This window comes from Lycorma delicatula, chromosome 13 (genome assembly GCF_047948215.1).
Source record: "Lycorma delicatula isolate Av1 chromosome 13, ASM4794821v1, whole genome shotgun sequence".
NCBI lineage: Eukaryota > Metazoa > Arthropoda > Insecta > Hemiptera > Fulgoridae > Lycorma > Lycorma delicatula.
Window position 1 is genome coordinate 1,608,109 of NC_134467.1, and position 20,147 is coordinate 1,628,255.

Here is a 20,147-nt window from a genome sequence, read left to right on the forward strand (position 1 = left end):
GGTTTCATCTAAATGGTTATGCGAATAGTTAGAACAATCGATACTGGAGTGCAAATAACACTTAATTTCTACGAGAATACATTATATCCAAAAAAGACTGGAGTTTGGTGTGCAATTTCTAGGAAGAAAATAGTTTCCAGTATTTTTAATGCAAACAGTAGTAACATCTGAATTCTATTCAGTGATCCTTCCTCTCATGCCTTAGAGCTGGTGACCAGATCCATATCTCACTGACAATTTCCTGTCATAAGCTCACAGTACACTACCGTTTGAATTGATGTATCTAACGTTTCTCCACTTGCCTATTCAATTTGGTCCAGTCATCTTTTCAACGTTCTTCTGGACAACTTGCTGCCCTCAATTTTTCCCTGTACCACACTAGCTTCCAACGTTTTCAAGATAATTAAGTATTATCAATTAACAAAGCTTTATATCCATTTTTTACTGCAATACCCTTTATAATATTTATTTCTGCATCTAATTTTATCCTATTATTGTATGTAATGTACTGCTCTATTCAACATCATGTTTGTAAGTATATTAATTTTGTGTGACCATGGATGATTCAATTTTCAATTAATTATACTTGCTGTAGGTTTTCTACATACTGATATTATAATATTATTCTTTTTGCTTTCAAGATTAACATCTAAAAAATTTATTTTTCTGCAATTATCTGTTTCAAATGTAAATTTGAAATTGTTATGATAAGAGCTGAGTTTTTTCAATATTATAAGATACAAATCATTCATAACAGGTTCAAAAAGAAACAGAATGTCTTCAACATATCAAACCCATAATAGAATTTTCTGTATATAAGTAATACCATAAACTATCTTATTTTCGAATTCCTGCGAATAAATTTTAGATATAACGGCCAATAATGGGAGCCCATCAGTTAAGAATGGTAGCATCTTGGCCTTTCATTCGGAGGTCTGGATTCAAATCCAGGTCAGGGATGACATTTTTCACACCCTAAAAAATTCTTTTATAATTCATAGTAACAATAAGAGGGTGGTCAACAACTGAATTAAATAAAATAACACTTAAATTACCTTAATATTAATATATAAAAAAATAATAAAGATTATTAAAGTGAAAAAAAAAAAAATTAGTAATGTCATACCTCTTCAAATTTTTCACAATTGTTACTATCTTCACACATTTTATTTGATTTATCTTCAGAAATACTTCTAGTCATCTCTTCCGTACATTCCATTATCTGTAAAGTAAAGTAGCTGTGAAAATAAAATTTACTTATTTTAAACCTTTTTTTGTCATCAGTCAGCTGACTAGTCTGATGCTATTTTTTGTTTCTATTCTGTGCTAATCTTTAACCTTGATTTACTAACCATATCCTACAACCTCAATTATCTATTTTATATAATGCAATTTTTGTTTTCTTCTGAAGTATATACCTTCTACAAAATCCTTTTGCTACTAAATCAAATAAATCTAGATATCTTAATATATGAGCAACCAACCAACTTTACAAGATTTTGCCAAAAATTTCTCTTCTCCTATTCACCTAAGAGCCCTTAATTTGAAATTTTATATACTTTCCTAATTTTCAACATCCCCTATCTGTATCTCTACTGTACATGTATTACTATCATAAAGCATTATGTTCAATGCCAATATTTCTAAGAATTTCCTTCTAATTTTTTAGATTCATAACTGATATCGGCAAACAAACTTTCCCATTCTTGTCTGATTTTGATATCTAGTCTACTTCATACATTCTTTATAATTTTATTACCTAAATAAAAAATTCTACAGAAACTTATATTAAACCTATACTAAAACCTACTATTATGTAACTCGATATTAAAATATCTAATTCCTCATTATCCTCTTGCCTGTTATTCCATTACCTTTTGTCTCTTATTTATTGTAAACTAAATATAACTCTAGCAACATATCAATTATACCATTCAATATCAATAATTTTGGTTGCTGTGAAAAAACCAAACGACACTCTTAAACTGTTCCTTTACTTTTTATATTACGTCTACTTTTTACAAAATGAAAGCCATTAAGAGACAAAGTACACATTCTGATTCCTTTCTGAAACAGAGCTCATCTTCTAATCTTATAACAACTACCCAATTCTTTTATAGATTGCAAATGCTTCCTTCCCTAGAATTTTACTCAGAATAAGCACTGGTGTAAGGCAGGCCAAGCTGACCCTTAATTATGATACTATAAATTGCTGTTTTCTTTTCGCTAATATGGGTATATCGACTAATTAATTGTTGTTACTTATAAACATCCAATCTTAATCTATTCTTATTTTTTTCTTTATGTAGATATCTAAACAGTGAAATAAAAAAATGTTTTCTACTTTTAAAGCATGTATAATATTTACAAAAACTAGTTACATTTTATTTAGTACTTTGTGCTCTAAACTGATCTATTTATTGTATATTACTTCTATAAACTGTGTAGAAAGTAATGTTGAATTAAATAAAGAATTTAATACATACAAGCATGTGATCAAAACGTAACAAGAATAATTTTAATTTTTATCAAAAAGAATTTACTTATTCATCTACAAGATACTGTCCCCCCTTCAAAGTAGTCTTCAGAGATGGGACACACTTACTGCAACACTCTACTTCTATCCTCAAAACAAATTGAAAGCATTTTTCAGTGTAGCCTTAAGTTCATTTAATGATTTTTTTTCTTTATTTCCTCTAACATTACAAATCTTTGTCCTTTTAATGTTCTCTAAATCAATGAAACAACAGACAGCTGAATAAGAAATCACACAAAACTGCTACTTAACACTATCTGTTTTGGCAATACAATCTTGTGGTAAAAATTCATAAATGTTGATGCTATTTTATTTTTATTTTTTTTTTGTCTTCAGTCATTTGACTGGTTTGATGCAGCTCTCCAAGATTCCCTATCTAGTGCTAGTCATTTCATTTCAGTATACCCTCTACATCCTACATCCCTAACAATTTGTTTTACATATTCCAAACGTGGCCTGCCTACACAATTTTTCCCTTCTACCTGTCCTTCCAATATTAAAGCGACTATTCCAGGATGCCTTAGTATGTGGCCTATAAGTCTGTCTCTTCTTTTATACTATATTTTTCCAAACGCTTCTTTCTTCATCTATTTGCTGCAATACCTCTTCATTTGTCACTTTATCCACCCGTCTGATTTTTAACATTCTCCTATAGCACCACATTTCAAAAGCTTCTAATCTTTTCTTCTCAGATACTCCGATTGTCCAAGTTTCACTTCCATATAAAGCGACACTCCAAACATATACTTTAAAAAATCTTTTCCTGACATTTAAATTAATTTTTGATGTAAACAAATTATATTTCTTACTGAAGGCTCGTTTAGCTTGTGCTATTCGGCATTTTATATCGCTCCTGCTTCGTCCATCTTTAGTAATTCTACTTCCCAAATAACAAAATTCTTCTACCTCCATAATCTTTTCTTCTCCTATCTTCACATTCAGTGGTCCATCTTTGTTATTTCTACTACATTTCATTACTTTTGTTTTGTTCTTGTTTATTTTCATGCGATAGTTCTTGCGTAGGACTTCATCTATGCCGTTCATTGTTTCTTCTAAATCCTTTTTACTTTCGGCTAGAATTACTATATCATCAGCAAATCATAGCATCTTTATCTTTTCACCTTGTACTGTTACTCCGAATCTAAATTGTTCTTTAACATCATTAACTGCTAGTTCCATGTAAAGATTAAAAAGTAACGGAGATAGGGAACATCCTTGTCGGACTCCCTTTCTTATTACGGCTTCTTTCTTATGTTCATAAATTGTTACTGTTGCTGTTTGGTTCCTGTACATGTTAGCAATTGTTCTTCTATCTCTGTATTTGAACCCTAATTTTTTTTAAATGCTGAACATTTTATTGCAGTCTACGTTATCGAATGCCTTTTATAGGTCTATAAACGCCAAGTATGTTGGTATGTTTTTCTACTATTAATCTGAGGCCTAAAATTGCTTCCCTTGTCCCTATACTTTTCCTGAAACCAAATTGGTCTTCTCCTAACACTTCCTCCACTCTCCTCTCAATTCTTCTGTATAGAATTCTAGTTAAGATTTTTGATGCACGACTAGTTAAACTAATTGTTCTGTATTCTTCACATTTGTCTGCCCCTGCTTTCTTTTGTATCATTAATATAACACTTTTTTTGAAGTCTGACGGAAATTCCCCTTTTTCATAAATATTACACACCAGTTTGTATAATCTATCAATCGCTTCCTCACCTGCACTGCGCAGTAATTCTACAGGTATTCCGTCTATTCCAGGAGCCTTTCTGCCATTTAAATCTTTTAATGCTCTCTTAAATTCAGATCTCAGTATTGTTTCTCCCATTTCATCCTCCTCAACTTCCTCTTCTTCCTCTATAACACCATTTTCTAATTCATTTCCTCAGTATAACTCTTCAATATATTACACCCATCTATCGACTTTACCTTTCGTATTATATATTGGTGTACCATCTTTGTTTAACACATTATTAGATTTTAATTTATGTACCCAAAAATTTTCCTTAACTTTCCTGTATGCTCCGTCTATTTTACCAATGTTCATTTCTCTTTCCACTTCTGAACACTTTTCTTTAATCCTCTCTTCTTTCGCCAGTTTGCACTTCCTGTTTATAGCATTTCTTAATTGCCGATAGTTCCTTTTACTTTCTTCATCACTAGCATTCTTATATTTTCTACGTTCATCCATCAGCTGCAATATATCGTCTGAAACCCAAGGTTTTCTACCAGTTCTCTTTATTCCACCGAAGTTTGCTTCTGCTGATTTAAGAATTCCTTTTTAACATTCTCCCATTCTTCTTCTACATTCTCTACCTTATCTTTTTTACTCAGACCTCTTGTGATGTCCTCCTCAAAAATCTTCTTTACCTCCTCTTCCTCAAGCTTCTCTAAATTCCACCAATTCATCTGACTCCTTTTCTTCAGGTTTTTAAACCCCAATCTACATTTCATTATCACCAAATTATGGTCGCTATCAATGTCTGCTCCAGGGTAAGTTTTGCAGTAAACGAGTTGATTTCTAAATCTTTGCTTAACCATGATATAATCTATCTGATACCTTGCAGTATTGCTTGGCTTTTTCCAAGTGTATATTCTTCTATTATGATTTTTAAATTGGGTGTTGGCAATTACTAAATTATACTTCGTGCAAAACTCTATAAGTCGGTCCCCTCTTTCATTCCTTTTGCCCAGCCCGTATTCACCTACTATATTTCCTTCCTTGCCTTTTCCAATGCTTGCATTCGAATCTCCAACTATTATTAAATGTTCATCTCCTTTTACGTGTTTAATTGCTTCATCAATCTCTTCGTATACACACTCTACCTCATCATCATCATGGGCGCTTGTAGGCATATAGACGTTAACAATCGTTGTCGTTTTAGGTTTTGATTTTATCCTTATTACAATGATTCTATCGCTATGCGTCTTGAAATACTCCACTCTCCTCCCTATCTTCTTGTTCATCACGAAACCTACTCCTGCCTGCCCATTATTTGACGCTGAGTTAATTACTCTAAAATCACCTGACCAAAAGTCGCCTTCCTCTTCCCACCGAACCTCACTAATTCCTACTATATCCAAATTTACCCTATCCATTTCCCTTTTTAAATTTTCTACCCTACCAACCTTTTTTAAGCTTCTAACATTCCACGCTCTGACTCGTAGAATGTTATATTTTAGTTTTCTGGTGACCCCTTCCTAAGTAGTCCCCACCCGGAGATCCGAACGGGGGACTATTTTACTTCTGGAATATTTTACCAAGGAAGGCGCCTCCATTATTGTTATGTGAAAATGCAGAGAGCCTCATTTCCAAATGCAGAGCTGTAGTTTTCCATTGCTTTCAGCTGCGCAGTACTCAGAGGACTGAGTGGTGTTGATATGGCCGTTTAAGTCATTGTGACTCACGCCCCTAACAACTACTGAAAGAGCTGCTGCCCTCTTTCAGGAATCATTCCTTAGTCTGGCTCTCAACAGATTCCTCTCCGATATGGTTGCACCTTCGGTCCAGCTACTCTGTATCCCTGAGCACTCAAGCCCCCTCACTAATGGCAAGGTCTCAACCCTTTCATCAAATTCAACATCTTAAACTTAATACCTTCTTAAAACCAACTGTACAACTCATAAACCCTTATGTCAGCATAACACCCTCGCTGTAGCCTTCTTTGACTTCACCCCTTTACTGCACTTTATTACACTTTTAATGCAAAATTCAATATAAATTCTTTTTTCTGTCACTTTGAAACAAAATAAATATCCACTTGTAATAATTTTTTCAAATAAAGATTCTTTTATAACTTTCAGTATCTATCTATGATTTATTCATATTTTAACTATATATTACGCTCTTTTAGCTTGTCTTTATTCCATCTCATTGTTTTCATTTCTTCTTTAAGCAATCACTTTTTGTCACTATCAAATCGTGGGCAGAATCAAAATTTGCTAATGATCACTAGTTTATGCTTGGTGAAAAATTCTAAAAACCTAGCTACTCTTCCATTTCTCTGATGTAGTCAGCACTACATTCCCTTCTCATCAGTCTCATACGACATTTCAGTCTCCTAATGATATGCCATTACGTAAACTATTTTTGTATCTCTTCACCTTCTGCAGAAGAAGTCAACATACAACTCTGCCACCAGTGTTGCAGACTTGGGCTTAGAAATAACTTTTCTAAAATAATTTTCCTACTGCGATGCTTGAAATAAATTATTTGCCTTCTATTCTTATTCATTTTTATTATTCTTACTCCTGTATTTCCCTTTTTTGATAATTATTCAATAACTTACTAACCAAAAATCTTTATCATCTTCCCATTTTACTTCAGTAATGTGCCTATTTTACCTAGCTTTAACCTACCCATTTCTATTTTTAAATGCTTCAATGATGTAATTAACAAAAACCTTAAAAAAAATATTTTTATTTTATAATCGACCAACTCTCATGGTATAATTGAGCTTCATTGAATTATGCCAGTAAAATTCTATTCAAAGATAATCTAAGATTTATTATGAAAGAAGCAGAAAAAGGAAACAAATGATTTTTCTACTGTAAATTTATATATACAAGTTCAAATTTTTTTTAATTTTATTAATTTAGACTTTGAACCATTAGGTTATTCATAGTCAACTCATAGAATTATTAATACAAATAGTCTGATATAAATAAAAATTGATTGCAAATCAATTCTTTCAGCTGTCATATACATGTGTGCACACATGCATAAGATGAAAGAACCCATTATACAGCACACAATGCCCACTGTGCCTGCACTGCCCGCTGCTCAGGATCACCCTCACATTGAAAGGGCCTTCGTAAATGACAGACAGCTTTCTTCATATTAGACAACTCTGTATTCCACCAAGTAGCCAACCTCTCTCAACCAGAACTTCAGGGAATCAAGTACTCAGCAGCATCCATCATAAAAGCTGCTGTTAACCTCTCTGCCTCCTCCAGGCCAATTGTGTCCAGACCTTGATCTAAAACACAGATGCTGGCTGACAAAACATAGACAAACTTCTTCCAATTTCCATGCCTGTGCAGAAGCCAACCCCGCTCAACCGGAATGTTACAGCAGTAACAATTACGCAAACCACTAACGATCTCATAAACAATTAACCGATGATTGCTTAAGCAATCATCAACCACTCTCCAGTTGGACACATTAGCAGGAATATACCTACCAACGGTAACATCAATGTTCGCTCCATCAAACAACTGATGCCCATCTACCATACCATACATGATGCTCATTAGAAAACTGTCAAAGAAAAACACATTCTAACACTCTTATGTACAGAATAGTGCGCATATTATTAGAACCATGAAGAAACTCTTTCCAACGAGAGAAACCTAGTAGATCACCAGAAACAATGTAGGAATGTTGCAAAAAAACAACATCCAAATTCCTGCAAAGAGCAACCTCACCAAGCTCTACCTGAACAATGTATTCACCCTGTGCGTTCAACTGACTGAAACTAACCATGTAAACCTATCGAATTACAAACCAAAACACTCTACAGCAAACAGCCCTCGAGTTTTGGAAGGTGCCCAGCAATTCAGTAACTGGTCTTACACTGAAATTACATAAAGTCCTACACCCATCTCTTAATGCACGCTTGCAGTCTTCCTCCCACCAAGGTCAATAGGCCGCCATGGGTTTCCAAATGTTAAAAGAATGAATTCATTCACCCTATTGAGAATTTGCATGTAAACTGCTCATTTTGTGTGTTTCAGCCTCAAAACACACCATAACCTACAGTGGAACCGATTGTGCTAATAGGTGAATGGCTCCACGTTAGCAAGTCACAAACGATGGCCTCAGGACACCAGGGTGCACCATGTTGTAATTGCATGCCCCAGCTTCATATGCGTGAGCTCTACTGCAGTAGTCTGACTTTTCACCGGTACTGATTTGAGGGACTCCTTAAAAACCCTTGTCTAGTAAAAAGCCCTTCCAGCAGGGTGAAGCAAAGAAAGACAACAGTTGTGGATCCTGATCAGCTCTTCCAAACAACTAATGCAATCGCTGTACCAAAATATCTTATTGTCAAAAGAACTGAGGGAAATTTTGAGACAGTCTATTTTTTATTAAAAACAATCAATGCTTGTATTGAATCAGCATTTAAAAATATTAGGTAAGCATTGCTGGTCTGCTTACAGAAATATTGACAGATCTTCAAAGTAGGAAGTAATAGATATGAGAAAAATCAGTAACATCTTAGTGAATCCCCTTGACACCCTGAACACCACCAAGGATGTCACTGTTGTCTGCAAAGATCTGTTGAATTGCAGTGAAGAAGAAATGATTCCAGAACTAGCTTATCAGTAAGTCACCGCCTGTACGACTCAGAGTGGGATGAGACAGCCAGTTAATTCCCTCTGCATCTCAAATGCTGGTTTTTAACCATACTATCTTTCAGAAGATATAAGCCGGTATACAAAGGTTAAGTGTTTGAGCTTTCGTATCTAAACAAATGCAATGTTTTCAGTATCTATGCTTTGGACACACTGCTTCGAAATGTGCCATAATTAAGACATGTCTTTGTGGGAGATCTGTGCACAGTGATGAACTTTGTTTTGAATCTATGAAGATTATTATACCCCATAGGAGCTCACTAGGAGCATTAGGAATAACGAGGTTGCAAATCTGTTTTTGAGGCACAGTAGCCGTTTTTTGGCGTGGAACATTTGGTCTATGCTCTAGGGCGACCGAATGGGGTGGTGGCGGGAGAGATGCCAGCTAACCAAATACCCCTCAGAATAATAATAATCGATTATTATTTAATCGGTGTCATATGTGGAGGCCAGCACTCATTAAGGTCACGTTACTTCCCATACAAACAGAAAGTAGGAATGCAGGAGGTGAAGTCCTCACAGAAAGTCAGCTGTCTTGAGGCCAAGAGTCTGCCCAAATAACGCAAGAAAGTTAAATTATGCTCAAGAAGCTAAAACTACATCCTCGAACACAGTAAAAGAACTGATGCCAGTAATAACGAATTTCATCGAACAATACTTAGTGGATATCCGTGATCAAAATAGCACAGGGAAAGATACAGCTATATCAAAGGATTGGGAAGATTTCATAAAACAAAGAAAATGGAGAACACTTGTCCCTCTTGATCCCATTGCAAGCTCTGGTTCAGGCCTAGGATCGATCATTAGTGTCACTGATCACTCTGACCTTGGTGACATCGAAAACGTGAGCGAACTATTATAATAAAAAAAAAATAAAATAAAAGCTGGCCGAAAGGAATCCAAGAAAGTGAGCATTTGCCTCACAATGTCACATTCTGAATTACATACCAATAATGGAGAACATCCTACAATGGAATATAAAACAGATGTACTTCGTACTGAAGAGCCTCCTGACCAAGCACACCTTTGTGCATGTCTTCAAGTAAGCCAGAAGAACATTTCAACATGAGAGGATTCAAATTGTTTCATTGTGATGTGGAACCCGGCATCAGATCTAAAGCAGAAGTTGCTATATTCAAGAGTAACATGCATGCTGCAAGGAATCTTCCACTCACTATACCTCTGCAAGCAGTAGCAATATCTGTAAAGCAACCTTTAAAGTTGACAGTTTGCTCCCTTTATTTACCAGACACCTCGTGGCGAAATAAAGAACTCCAGGACTTAATCGAACAACTACTTCCTCTGTTTCTCGTAACAGGGGACTTAATTAAACACCCACAGTTTAACCTGGGTATGCAGTCGTACTAACAACACTGAATTCAGAATTGAAAGCCTACTCCTCGATAATGACCTAGTGCTTTTAAACAATGGAGCACACACTTCAATGCCGGGAGCAGTACATTCTCAGTCACAGATCTTTCAATTGCAGTCAGCTTTGCCCTCACGATTATCATCGACAGTGCTCCCAGATCTTTATGGAAGCAATCACTTTCCGCTACTGATATTGTCAGGTAGCCAAAGAAGATTGCGTGCTCATTGAAACATTGGTGTTTAAACACCAACGGCCCTGACCGGTCAAGATTCTATAGCAGCATACTACCCATCGACAACATGGAAGAAGATTGATGAATTTCATTTCCTTTATCACATCTGCTGTGACATAATTTATTCCAAGGAGAGGTGGTCATCCATCCAGAATCCCAGTACCATGCTGGAATCAGGAGATCAAAGAGGCAATAAGAGCAAAAGAAGAGTTTTTTAATAAATATAAACACAGGCCAACAGAGGACAATAAAGTTACTTACTTTGAGTTACGTCTTTGAGCTGCAGGCACTACTGAAAGGAAGATACTAGATGTGAAACGATCTGGCTGGGAGAAATGCATATCAGCAATACAAAGGTCTATCCCAAACATCGATTTATGGAGGAAAATCCCAACAATTGCAGGCAAATTAGTATTCATTCCCGTTACAGGTAAAGCATAAAGAGGAATTAATCTGAGAGGAATTAATACGGAAGAAATTTTAACGCTCTAGCTACACAGTATGCTCACATTAATAAATCCAGAACCTTTCCTTTTGAATGACAAGAAGCAGAACGAGATCTTAAATTCAACACAAACTCAGATTATGCCTTCAATGCGCCATTCACAAAAAGCGAAATGCAATCTACTGTCCAAGCTGCTGCAGACATGGCAGCAGGATTACCTTTCAGTATTTGCGACCCAATTTTCAATTATCATTTTCATCACGCTCCTCCCCTCATACAATAACAATGTAAACAATAATAATTTATGTATTTTGAGTACTTTGACGTTAAAGCTACACTACAACCTTAATTACAAACTTTACAAATTACAAAGAATAACTAAATTTATTGATATATGACAATACCAATTCGCTGCATTGACAAAACCAGAATCGATGCCTCTCTATTGCTCTGTTTTACGTCCACCATACCAAACATTCTTGTGGCTTTGCGAGAAGTTCTGATTTGTCTCGAACATTCGAGACGTCTGAGCAAATGTGTATAAATGCTGCACCTCGTTCAATTCCAGCCAGTCTCAGTCGAGTTGATCCTTCCATCGCTATCAAATGTATCATGAATATGTATGTTGTAATCTGCATGTTAATTTCAATTCACGCTATTAAATATTTACAGCAGTAGATTTATACAGAATCATGAATAAATTTTTAAGTAGGCATAAGTGAGCATTAGACGATCGTGAAACATCAACAAGTGCACAGATAAGCGTGGTTCTGAAAAGAAAACATTCTTTTCCAATTTTCTTTCAACTCCAATTTTGGGTTTACCACTACTCAAGTAAATGAAGAAGAAAGTCCCCAGTGTGTCATTTTCTCATGAAACCTAATAAACTTACAACAATATTTGGAAACACATCACAGCGAGTGTGTTAACAAACCCCAAGAATTCTTAAATTAAAATTAAAATCGTACGAAAAGCAAAAATCGTTTTTAAAAAAATCTTTTTCCCTGAATGAAAAAGCTTTACTTGTCTCTTACAAAGTTTCATTTAAATTGCCAGATGTAAAAAGCCTCACACCATTGGTGAAGAGCTTATTTTGCCAACTACAATTGAGATTGTAAAAACTATGTTGGAAGAAAATTTTGCCCAACAATTGCAATCCATACCTCTATCAAATGATACTGTTGCCTGTCGAATTGGTGATGTAGCGTAAGGTGTACTGTGCAGCATCAGCTTTTGAGAAAGTTGCATGACAAATTGTTTTCAATCCAGCTTGATGAGGCAACAGATAGCAATAAAGATCCTCATTTTATTGCATACATTCCATTTTGTGATGGTATGTCAACAGTAGAATTAAAGAACTACTTTTCTGCAAACCAATAAAACTCAAAGCAACAGCAATCACATTATTTGCTATCTTAAGTGATTTTTTAAAAAAGGCAAACACACAGTGGAAAAATTGCGTCGGAATATGCAATGATGGTGCTCGTTCAATGTCTGGAAGATTTCAAGGTGAAACAAAAATCTCCACAATGTGTCTGGACACATTGCATGATCCACAGAGAAGCTAAGGCTTCCAAAGAAATGAGTCCTGGTCTGAATATTTTGCTAACTATGGTTGTAACCGTAGTAAATTATATAAAAATGAGATCTCTAAAATCAAGAATCTTTTCTGCACTTTGTAAAGACATGGGTGCAGTACATTTAGCGTATTTTATTACAAGGCAAGCTGGTTATCATGTGGGAAATTTTTGCAACATGTTTATGAATTAAGAGATCAAATCCCCATTTTTCTAGAAGAGGAAAACCAACTGGAAGCCAAGAAGAAGTTTCAAGATGGTTTATTTGTGATGGAACTGAGCTACTTGGTTGATATATTCAAGAAATTAAATATCTTGAATTTTTAACTACAAGAAATAAATATACATATGTTGGATACAAGTGATAAAGTTAATGCTTTCTGTAGAAAACTGAAATTGTGGGCCAGAAATCTAAAGCAAAAAACCTAGAAATGTTTGCAAATGTGAATGACTATATTAGAACTTACAAGGCTGAAGAAAAGTGAAAGTTGTTTTTGTAACCATTGAAAATCATTTAGCCATGCTGGCAAAGAATTTAAAAAAGTATTTTCTTCCTGACAACTTTGTAGCGTGTTATGAGTGGGTTAGGGATCCAATCCAAAATACTCCCAAAGGACTCTCAACTGCCAAAGAAGAAATCTTTGTATACTTCACGGCAAATGGCAAAATCAAAAGACAATAAAGTAATAAATTGCTCTTCGGATTTTGGGCAGGAGCAGATGATGAGATTTCTGCATGGAAAACAAGAGTATTTCATATACAATTACCATTTTCAACATCCTACCTTTGTGAAAGCGGATTTTCTGAGGTGGCTGCTATGATGACAAAATATAGATCTCAGCTAAATATAGAAAAAGAACTCAAGACTGTCTATTTCTAATATTAAGTATTCCTTCAAAAAACTTTGTTCTGCATGACAGGCCTAAGGGCTCACTAAAAATGATTAAACTTGTTTTTAATTTAGTATTGATAAGTAAATTATTAAATAAATTGTGCAGTACTCATACAATCCTATTTATAAGTGTATTACATCAGTGTAGATGTGTATTTATTATTTATTACATCAGAATTTATGTTTTGCTTTCCTTTCAGTAAATTAATAAATTTTTTAATAATATTCTCTTTTCTATATGCTCATGTCCCCCGTTTAATGTTATAATGTCCCCCTAGGGGGTGCACCCCACCAGGTTGAGAAACACTGCCTCCACTATACTACGTCGACTACCAAATGCAGTACTGACCAGATTACTAAACATATATAATGATATTCGGATACAGGGAGACTATCCCAGGGTTAGAAAGAAGCTGTAGTCAACTCTCACTTGAAATGTGGCAAAGATCCCTGAAAATGGAAAATTACCATCTCGTGTCTTTAACGTTAAAATTACTGGAAAAGTAAAGTTAAAAAAAATCAACTTTTGTTAAAGAAAATTACTGGAAAAAATGGTCAACTCTTTGTTCCACCTAAGTTTGCTTCTGCTGATTTAGGAATTTCCTGTTTTACATTCTCCCATTTTTCTTCTACATTTACTATCTTATCTTTTTTACTCAGACCTCTTGCAATGTCCTCAAAAATCTTCTTTATTTCCTCTTCCTCAAGCTTCTCTAAATTCCACTGATTCATATGATACCTTTCTTCAGGTTTCTAAACCCCAATCTACATTTCATTATCACTAAATTATGGTCGCTATCAATGTCTGCTCCAGGGTAAGCTTTGAAGTCAACCAACTGATTTCTAAATCTTTGCTTAACCATGATATAATTTATCTGATACCTTGCAGAATCACCTGGCTTTTTCCATGTATTATTCTTCTATTATGATTTTTAAATTAGGCAATTACTAAATCATACTTTGTGCAAAACTCTATAAGTCAGTTCCCTAACTCATTCCTTTTGACCAGTCTGTATTTACTTACTATATTTCCTTCCTTGCCTTTTCCAATGCTTGCATTCCAATTTCCAACTATTATTAAATTTTCATCCCCTTTTATGTGTTTAACTGCTTCGTCAATTTCTTCATATACACACTCTACCTCAACATCATCATGGGTGTTTGTAGGCATATAGATGTTAACAATCATTGTCGGTTTAGAATTTGATTTTATCCTTATTACAATCATTCTATCGCTAACATTTTGAAACACTCTACTCTCTTCCCTATCTTCTTGTTCATTACGAAACCTACTTCTGCTTGCCCATTATTTGAAGCCAAGTTAATTATTCTAAAATCACCTGACCAAAAGTCGTTTTCCTCTTTCCACTGAACCTTGCTAATTCCTACTACATCTACATTTATCCTATCCATTTCCATGTTTAAATTTTGTAACCTACCAACCTTTTTTAGATTTCTAACTTTCCACAGTCTGACTCGTAGAAAGTTATTTTTGAATTTTCTGGTGACCCCTTCCTTAGTAGTTCCCACCCAGAGATCCGAATGGGGGACTAGTTTACCTCCGGAAAATTTTACCAAGGAAGGCGCCTCCATCTTTGTTATATGAAAATTCAGAGAGCTGCATTTTCTTGAAAAAAAAAAAGCAGCTGTAGTTTTCCATTGCTTTCAGCTGCGCAGTACTCAAGAGGATTGAGTGATGTTGATTGATATGGCCATTTAAGTCATCCTGATCTACACCGTTAATAACTACTGAAAGAGCTGCTGCCCTCTTTCAGGAATCATTCCTTAGTCTGGCTCTCAACAGATACCTCTCCAATATGATAACACCTTCGGTCCAGCTACTCTGTATCACTGAGCACTCAAGTTCCCTCACCATCGGCAAGGTCTCATGATTCATAGAGGGAGTTTTAAAGAATAGAAAATTAAATATTTGGTAAACGTGCATTTTCATACAAAAAAATGTAACAAGGAATGTACATCCACTGGAATATGTTAGTATGGAGAAATGAAAATAATGTGAGTTAAGACTGATATAATTATAAAAAATTCAAATAAACTTGTAACAAACTATGTTGCCCAATTACACTCTGACAACTTTAAAATTTTTCTGGTCTCAATTTCGTTACTTTCTACATCAGTGACAAAATCAGAAACTGCTTCAATCAATCTCATATCATTCCCACATAATAAAAAAAACATATAACTTCACTGACTATACGATGAGTAAAATTTGTACTTATCTATCAGTAGTCTGGCCCATAGCTGCGACAGATATGAGAATAGGCAGGTAATAGAAAAGGTATTTCCTAAAAGATAAACAGTATGTAAATAATAAAAATTTTTATTTATAAACAGAGAAAATATACTAAAATATGTTACTGTGTACAATATAGTACAATATAAAAGTAGTTCATGCAATGTGATAAAATGGAAAAAACTGATTTTGGTGTTAAGTACAATCAGAAATAGTAAAAAGCTAGAAGCAAAAATGGTTATGTACAGTTTTTTGTGTTTTTTTTTTTAAAGGGCAAAAAATGTTTTTGTGTATCATCGCCCAGAATATTTTTATAAAAATAATAAAAACTAGAACTGGCCTAAAAACCAAAAAAATTAAACAAAAACTTACAACTACTATCACAGCCAAAAATTCTCTTGAGACACATTTAAAATTAATATCACAGTCATAAACATAGAATTAACATAAACATAAAAACAAAATATGTAAAATTAACTAAAAATAAACAGGATTTAAAAAAGTCCGAGAGGGGTGCAAAGAGCCCCTTTTCGGATAATAAAAAGACTAAGAACCAACATAAAAACTAAAACTAGGTTAAAAATTAAAGTGTTAAAAAGGAAATAAAACTTAAAACTAATCACTAAAAACTTACAACTAATATCACAGTCAGAATCTTAACATCACAATAAATTTATTTAAAAGAAACTTAAAAATAAAAACAAAAACTATATAAAATTCACATAAACATAAATAAAATTTAACAAAGTCCGACAGGGGTGTAAAGGCCCCTTTTCAGATAACAGAATAAAAAACCAACACAAAAACCATAAAAATTAAAAAAAAACAACCACATAAAAACTGTTTCCAGTACAAAACAATATCAAATTTCATGCATTAAATACGATGCAAAAATAGAAACATCCGGTCTAAAACTTCATTATCATTGCCCAAGATTCGATGATTGACTACATGAAGGACGGTTGACCACATGCATCTTTAGCAGCGAGGTCTGCAAATTCATTTACTGGAATTCCCATGTGGCTAGAGATCCAGCAGAAACTCACTTGTGTGTTTCGATTGTTTTAATTCAGCGAATGTGTTGTAGATTTCGGTGACTATAGGATGTTTTCAGAATAATAGTTTTCTAGGTCTTGGAGAGCACCACACTAATGCTACACATAAAGATATGACGGTACTTAAGATTAATGATATTCAAAGCCTTATTTATAGCGTATAATCCAGCAGTAAAGACACTTGTAATACCAGGTAAATCAAACATATTCTATCATTAACAACAAATGTGCATTCAATAGTATCATTCTGTTTCGATCCATCTGCATGTCCTACTGTGTGTGGGTTTATCTTGGAGAGGATAAGTGAAACATTTGCTGAAAGACGATAGGCGGTGTTGATTCTTTACTGTATAACGTAACATCAAGTATAAAATTTATAAGGTTGATTCTCCATGGAGAATACAAACACAGGTATGTTGGAAGAATAGGTGTGTCAACATTTAATCAATGCAGTAAACGATGGGTACAAACACCTACAGGTGCAGTATAATGTGCATGGTCCGCATACCTTCATAAATTAGGATTCCAAAGGACTATATCAAAAGCTGGATGATTTGGTTGTCCTTTAAGATGGGCAAAGTAAGATGCTAGAAGTAGGTATCATTTTTCTCAAAGTGATAGTTCACTGCAGTCAAAAAATATGCATATGACAAGGCTTGATCTAAAGACACCTGTAGTAAGCCGAAGGAAAGCAATGTACAGCATCCAACATTTTAAGCAGGAATGACATGCTGAAGAGTAGGTGACAACCATAATCAACATGGGAATGAACAAATGAATAAGAACGCAACACACATGATTGATTGGCTCCCCAATTGGTGTTCCTATGGACTCGCAGCATCTAAAAGTTTATAAAATTTTGTTTTTAATTGTTTGATGTGTTTAAACCATGTAAAACGGCTATCAAAAAATAAACCTAAAATCTTGATATCAAGAGAGAGCAATTAGCTCTCTGTTGAGAAAAACTTGTGGAGTAAAAGGATCCCGCAAGCGAGAAAATACTACACATTTTGTTTTCTCAGGTGAAAAGGTGAGCTGGTAGATAACCTTGGACCAAGCTTCAAGGTGAGATATAGTGTTCTGTAGTAGTCTCTCTGCTGTGGCTGTTGAATGGGACATAATATATATATATATATATATATATATATATATATATAGCAAAATCATCAACAAATAAATAACATGAAACAGGTGGCTGCACACATTTAGTAATATACTGTTGATGGCTATAGCAAACAAGGTGATACTTAATACGCTTCCTTGAGGCATTCCATTCTCTAAGGTGACGCTACCTGAAAGAATCTGTGACACGTACATGGAAAGTTCGGTCATTTAAAAAACCCCTAATAAAAGCAAGCATATTGCCCTTGACTCTTCATTCTTTAAGGGTGTGTTTAGAATGCCACATTGCCAGAGAGTGTCATATGTCTTATTGATATCAATGAAGATAGCGGTGATGCACTGGCAAAGTAGGAAAGTTATTTAAATAGCTGCTAATAGTCAATGGAAGATCGTCCTTAGCAGAAATCACACTGTTCTGAAGATTAGAGGCCATATCTCTATAAGTACCATGTAAGTCTGCAGTTCACCATTCTCTCCATCACTTTGCATAAAATGCTTTTCAAGGAGATAGGGCGGTAACTTCACCTAGGTAGAGTAGCTTGTCTTCACGACGTTTAAGTACTGGTACGACAATGGCTTTTGACAAGATGGGTGGGAAGACTTGTGCGGAGAAAAACTATTAAAAATACACAATAGGTTTTGTAGCATAGAATTAGAAAGTTGTGACAGCATACTGAGACAAATGTTGTCAGGTCCAGGGGAGAAGTCATGTGAGTTTTTAAGTGCATGTGACAACTCGAATGGAAATGGAGCATTTAATTCACTGAAAGAATCACCAACTTTTAACGGTAATACTTCTATCTGTATCTTGTACCTCTGAAATTCAATACTATATGATGAAGTGAGAGACATCAAGCAGAACGAATCTGCTCGTGAAAGTCATCACAAACAGTTGAATTAAGATGAGGGAGTAAATTCTGTGAGCATAAGGTCGATGTTGGACAATGTACCAGATGATGAGGATATGAATGTGTATGATCTATTATTTAGTAGACAAACGTTTGTTTACTGAATAATGGATCATACAAGACTTGGACGTCAAAGTCTTGTCTCACTATATCCAGGAGCAGAAAGATAAGACCCAGGAAATATGGTGGGCATTGAAGTCTCCTACTATTAACAATGATGATTGTTAATAGTGAGAGATAGAGAGGATTTGTGTGAGAGATATGACATTTCTAGAGCACTGATCTCAGAGTTCGGTGAGAGATAGCAAATTGCAGATATCTAATTTGATGGGGATAGAGATTTTCACAGCAATAGCAGGAATGAGGATAGATAGTGGTATCCTTCTAGTCAATATCTCATTCTGCATAAAAATAGCAACACCAATACTATCTCTACTGTATACAAGAGAGTCGTATCTCTCACAGAAATAACCTCCCGAATGTTATCACATCTTGTTGTAATAGATGCGTTTCTTGGAAGCACATTATTAATGGTTCATGTGCTCGCATCAACAGACTAACATTTCCAATGGGGGAATGAAGACTTCTAACATTCTGCTGAATATTGCTCATAAATAAAGGTAGTTATAGATACAGACAACTAAATGAAAAAATTAGTTTAAAGTGATCCAGATTTTCTTTTTGAATTTATTTTAAAAACTCCATTGCCCTGGAGTCAGGCGGTTCCTCTACAATATCCTCCAGTATACATGGTGATGAAGGGGGATATTTTTAAAAATGGGAAGTTGCAGACGACATCCCAGAGGAGGTGGTTGTGTGAGCTCCCTCAACAGAAAGCTTATTAGATGGCTTACCGCCAGCTGTATTTATTCCTGTCTCGAAAGGTAAAACTTTAGGGTCAGGAACTTTCAGAGGGATCCCACTAGTATTAGTTTCACTAGCAGTAACCACCAACTTGTAACCAACTCAGAAATAGTTACAGTAAGTGAAGCAAACTGATCAGATAACACTTGAACAAGCTTCTTAAGCTCACTGCAGGATCCGTACTGTTGGTTGCCTGCATTTGCAGGGGCTTTAAATGATGTAGTGGCGACGGAAGAAACATCTGGTTTAACCAGGTTACGAGAGTTTTGTATCTTTTTTATATTCTTTTCAAGCAACTGGGAAAGATAATTACTGCTTGATACAGAAATTTCTTTAAAAGTTGGGCTATCTCGGGAGTGATATGTATGTGAACTACTGCAGTTCACACAATTTTCATCTTCTGCAGTTAGTATCATTGTGGCCTTCCTTAGCACACTGAGCACAGATCTTTGATTTCAAGAAGGGTGTTTTTGGTTTTTATATTTGTTTTATTTCATAGTAAGTTCTGTTCTTTTCAATTTACGTTTGCTTCTCGG

The 20,147-nt window shown here is 34.9% G+C and overlaps 1 protein-coding gene across 5 annotated transcripts in view; it reads right to left on the reverse strand.

Moving 5' to 3' along the window:
- Positions 1-20,147, reverse strand: part of LOC142333757 (uncharacterized) — a 51,119-nt gene that overhangs the window by 17,042 nt on the left and 13,930 nt on the right. For 3 of the 5 annotated variants that reach the window (XM_075381235.1, XM_075381234.1, XM_075381236.1), the window contains exons 4-5: positions 15,649-15,714; positions 1,127-1,229 (exon numbers count right to left, since the gene is read on the reverse strand). In XM_075381235.1, the coding sequence (XP_075237350.1) occupies positions 1,127-1,229; positions 15,649-15,714 (169 nt within the window). The remainder of the gene's footprint in view (positions 1-1,126; positions 1,230-15,648; positions 15,715-20,147) is intronic. The other 2 variants (XM_075381238.1, XM_075381237.1) reach the window with 1 other exon arrangement.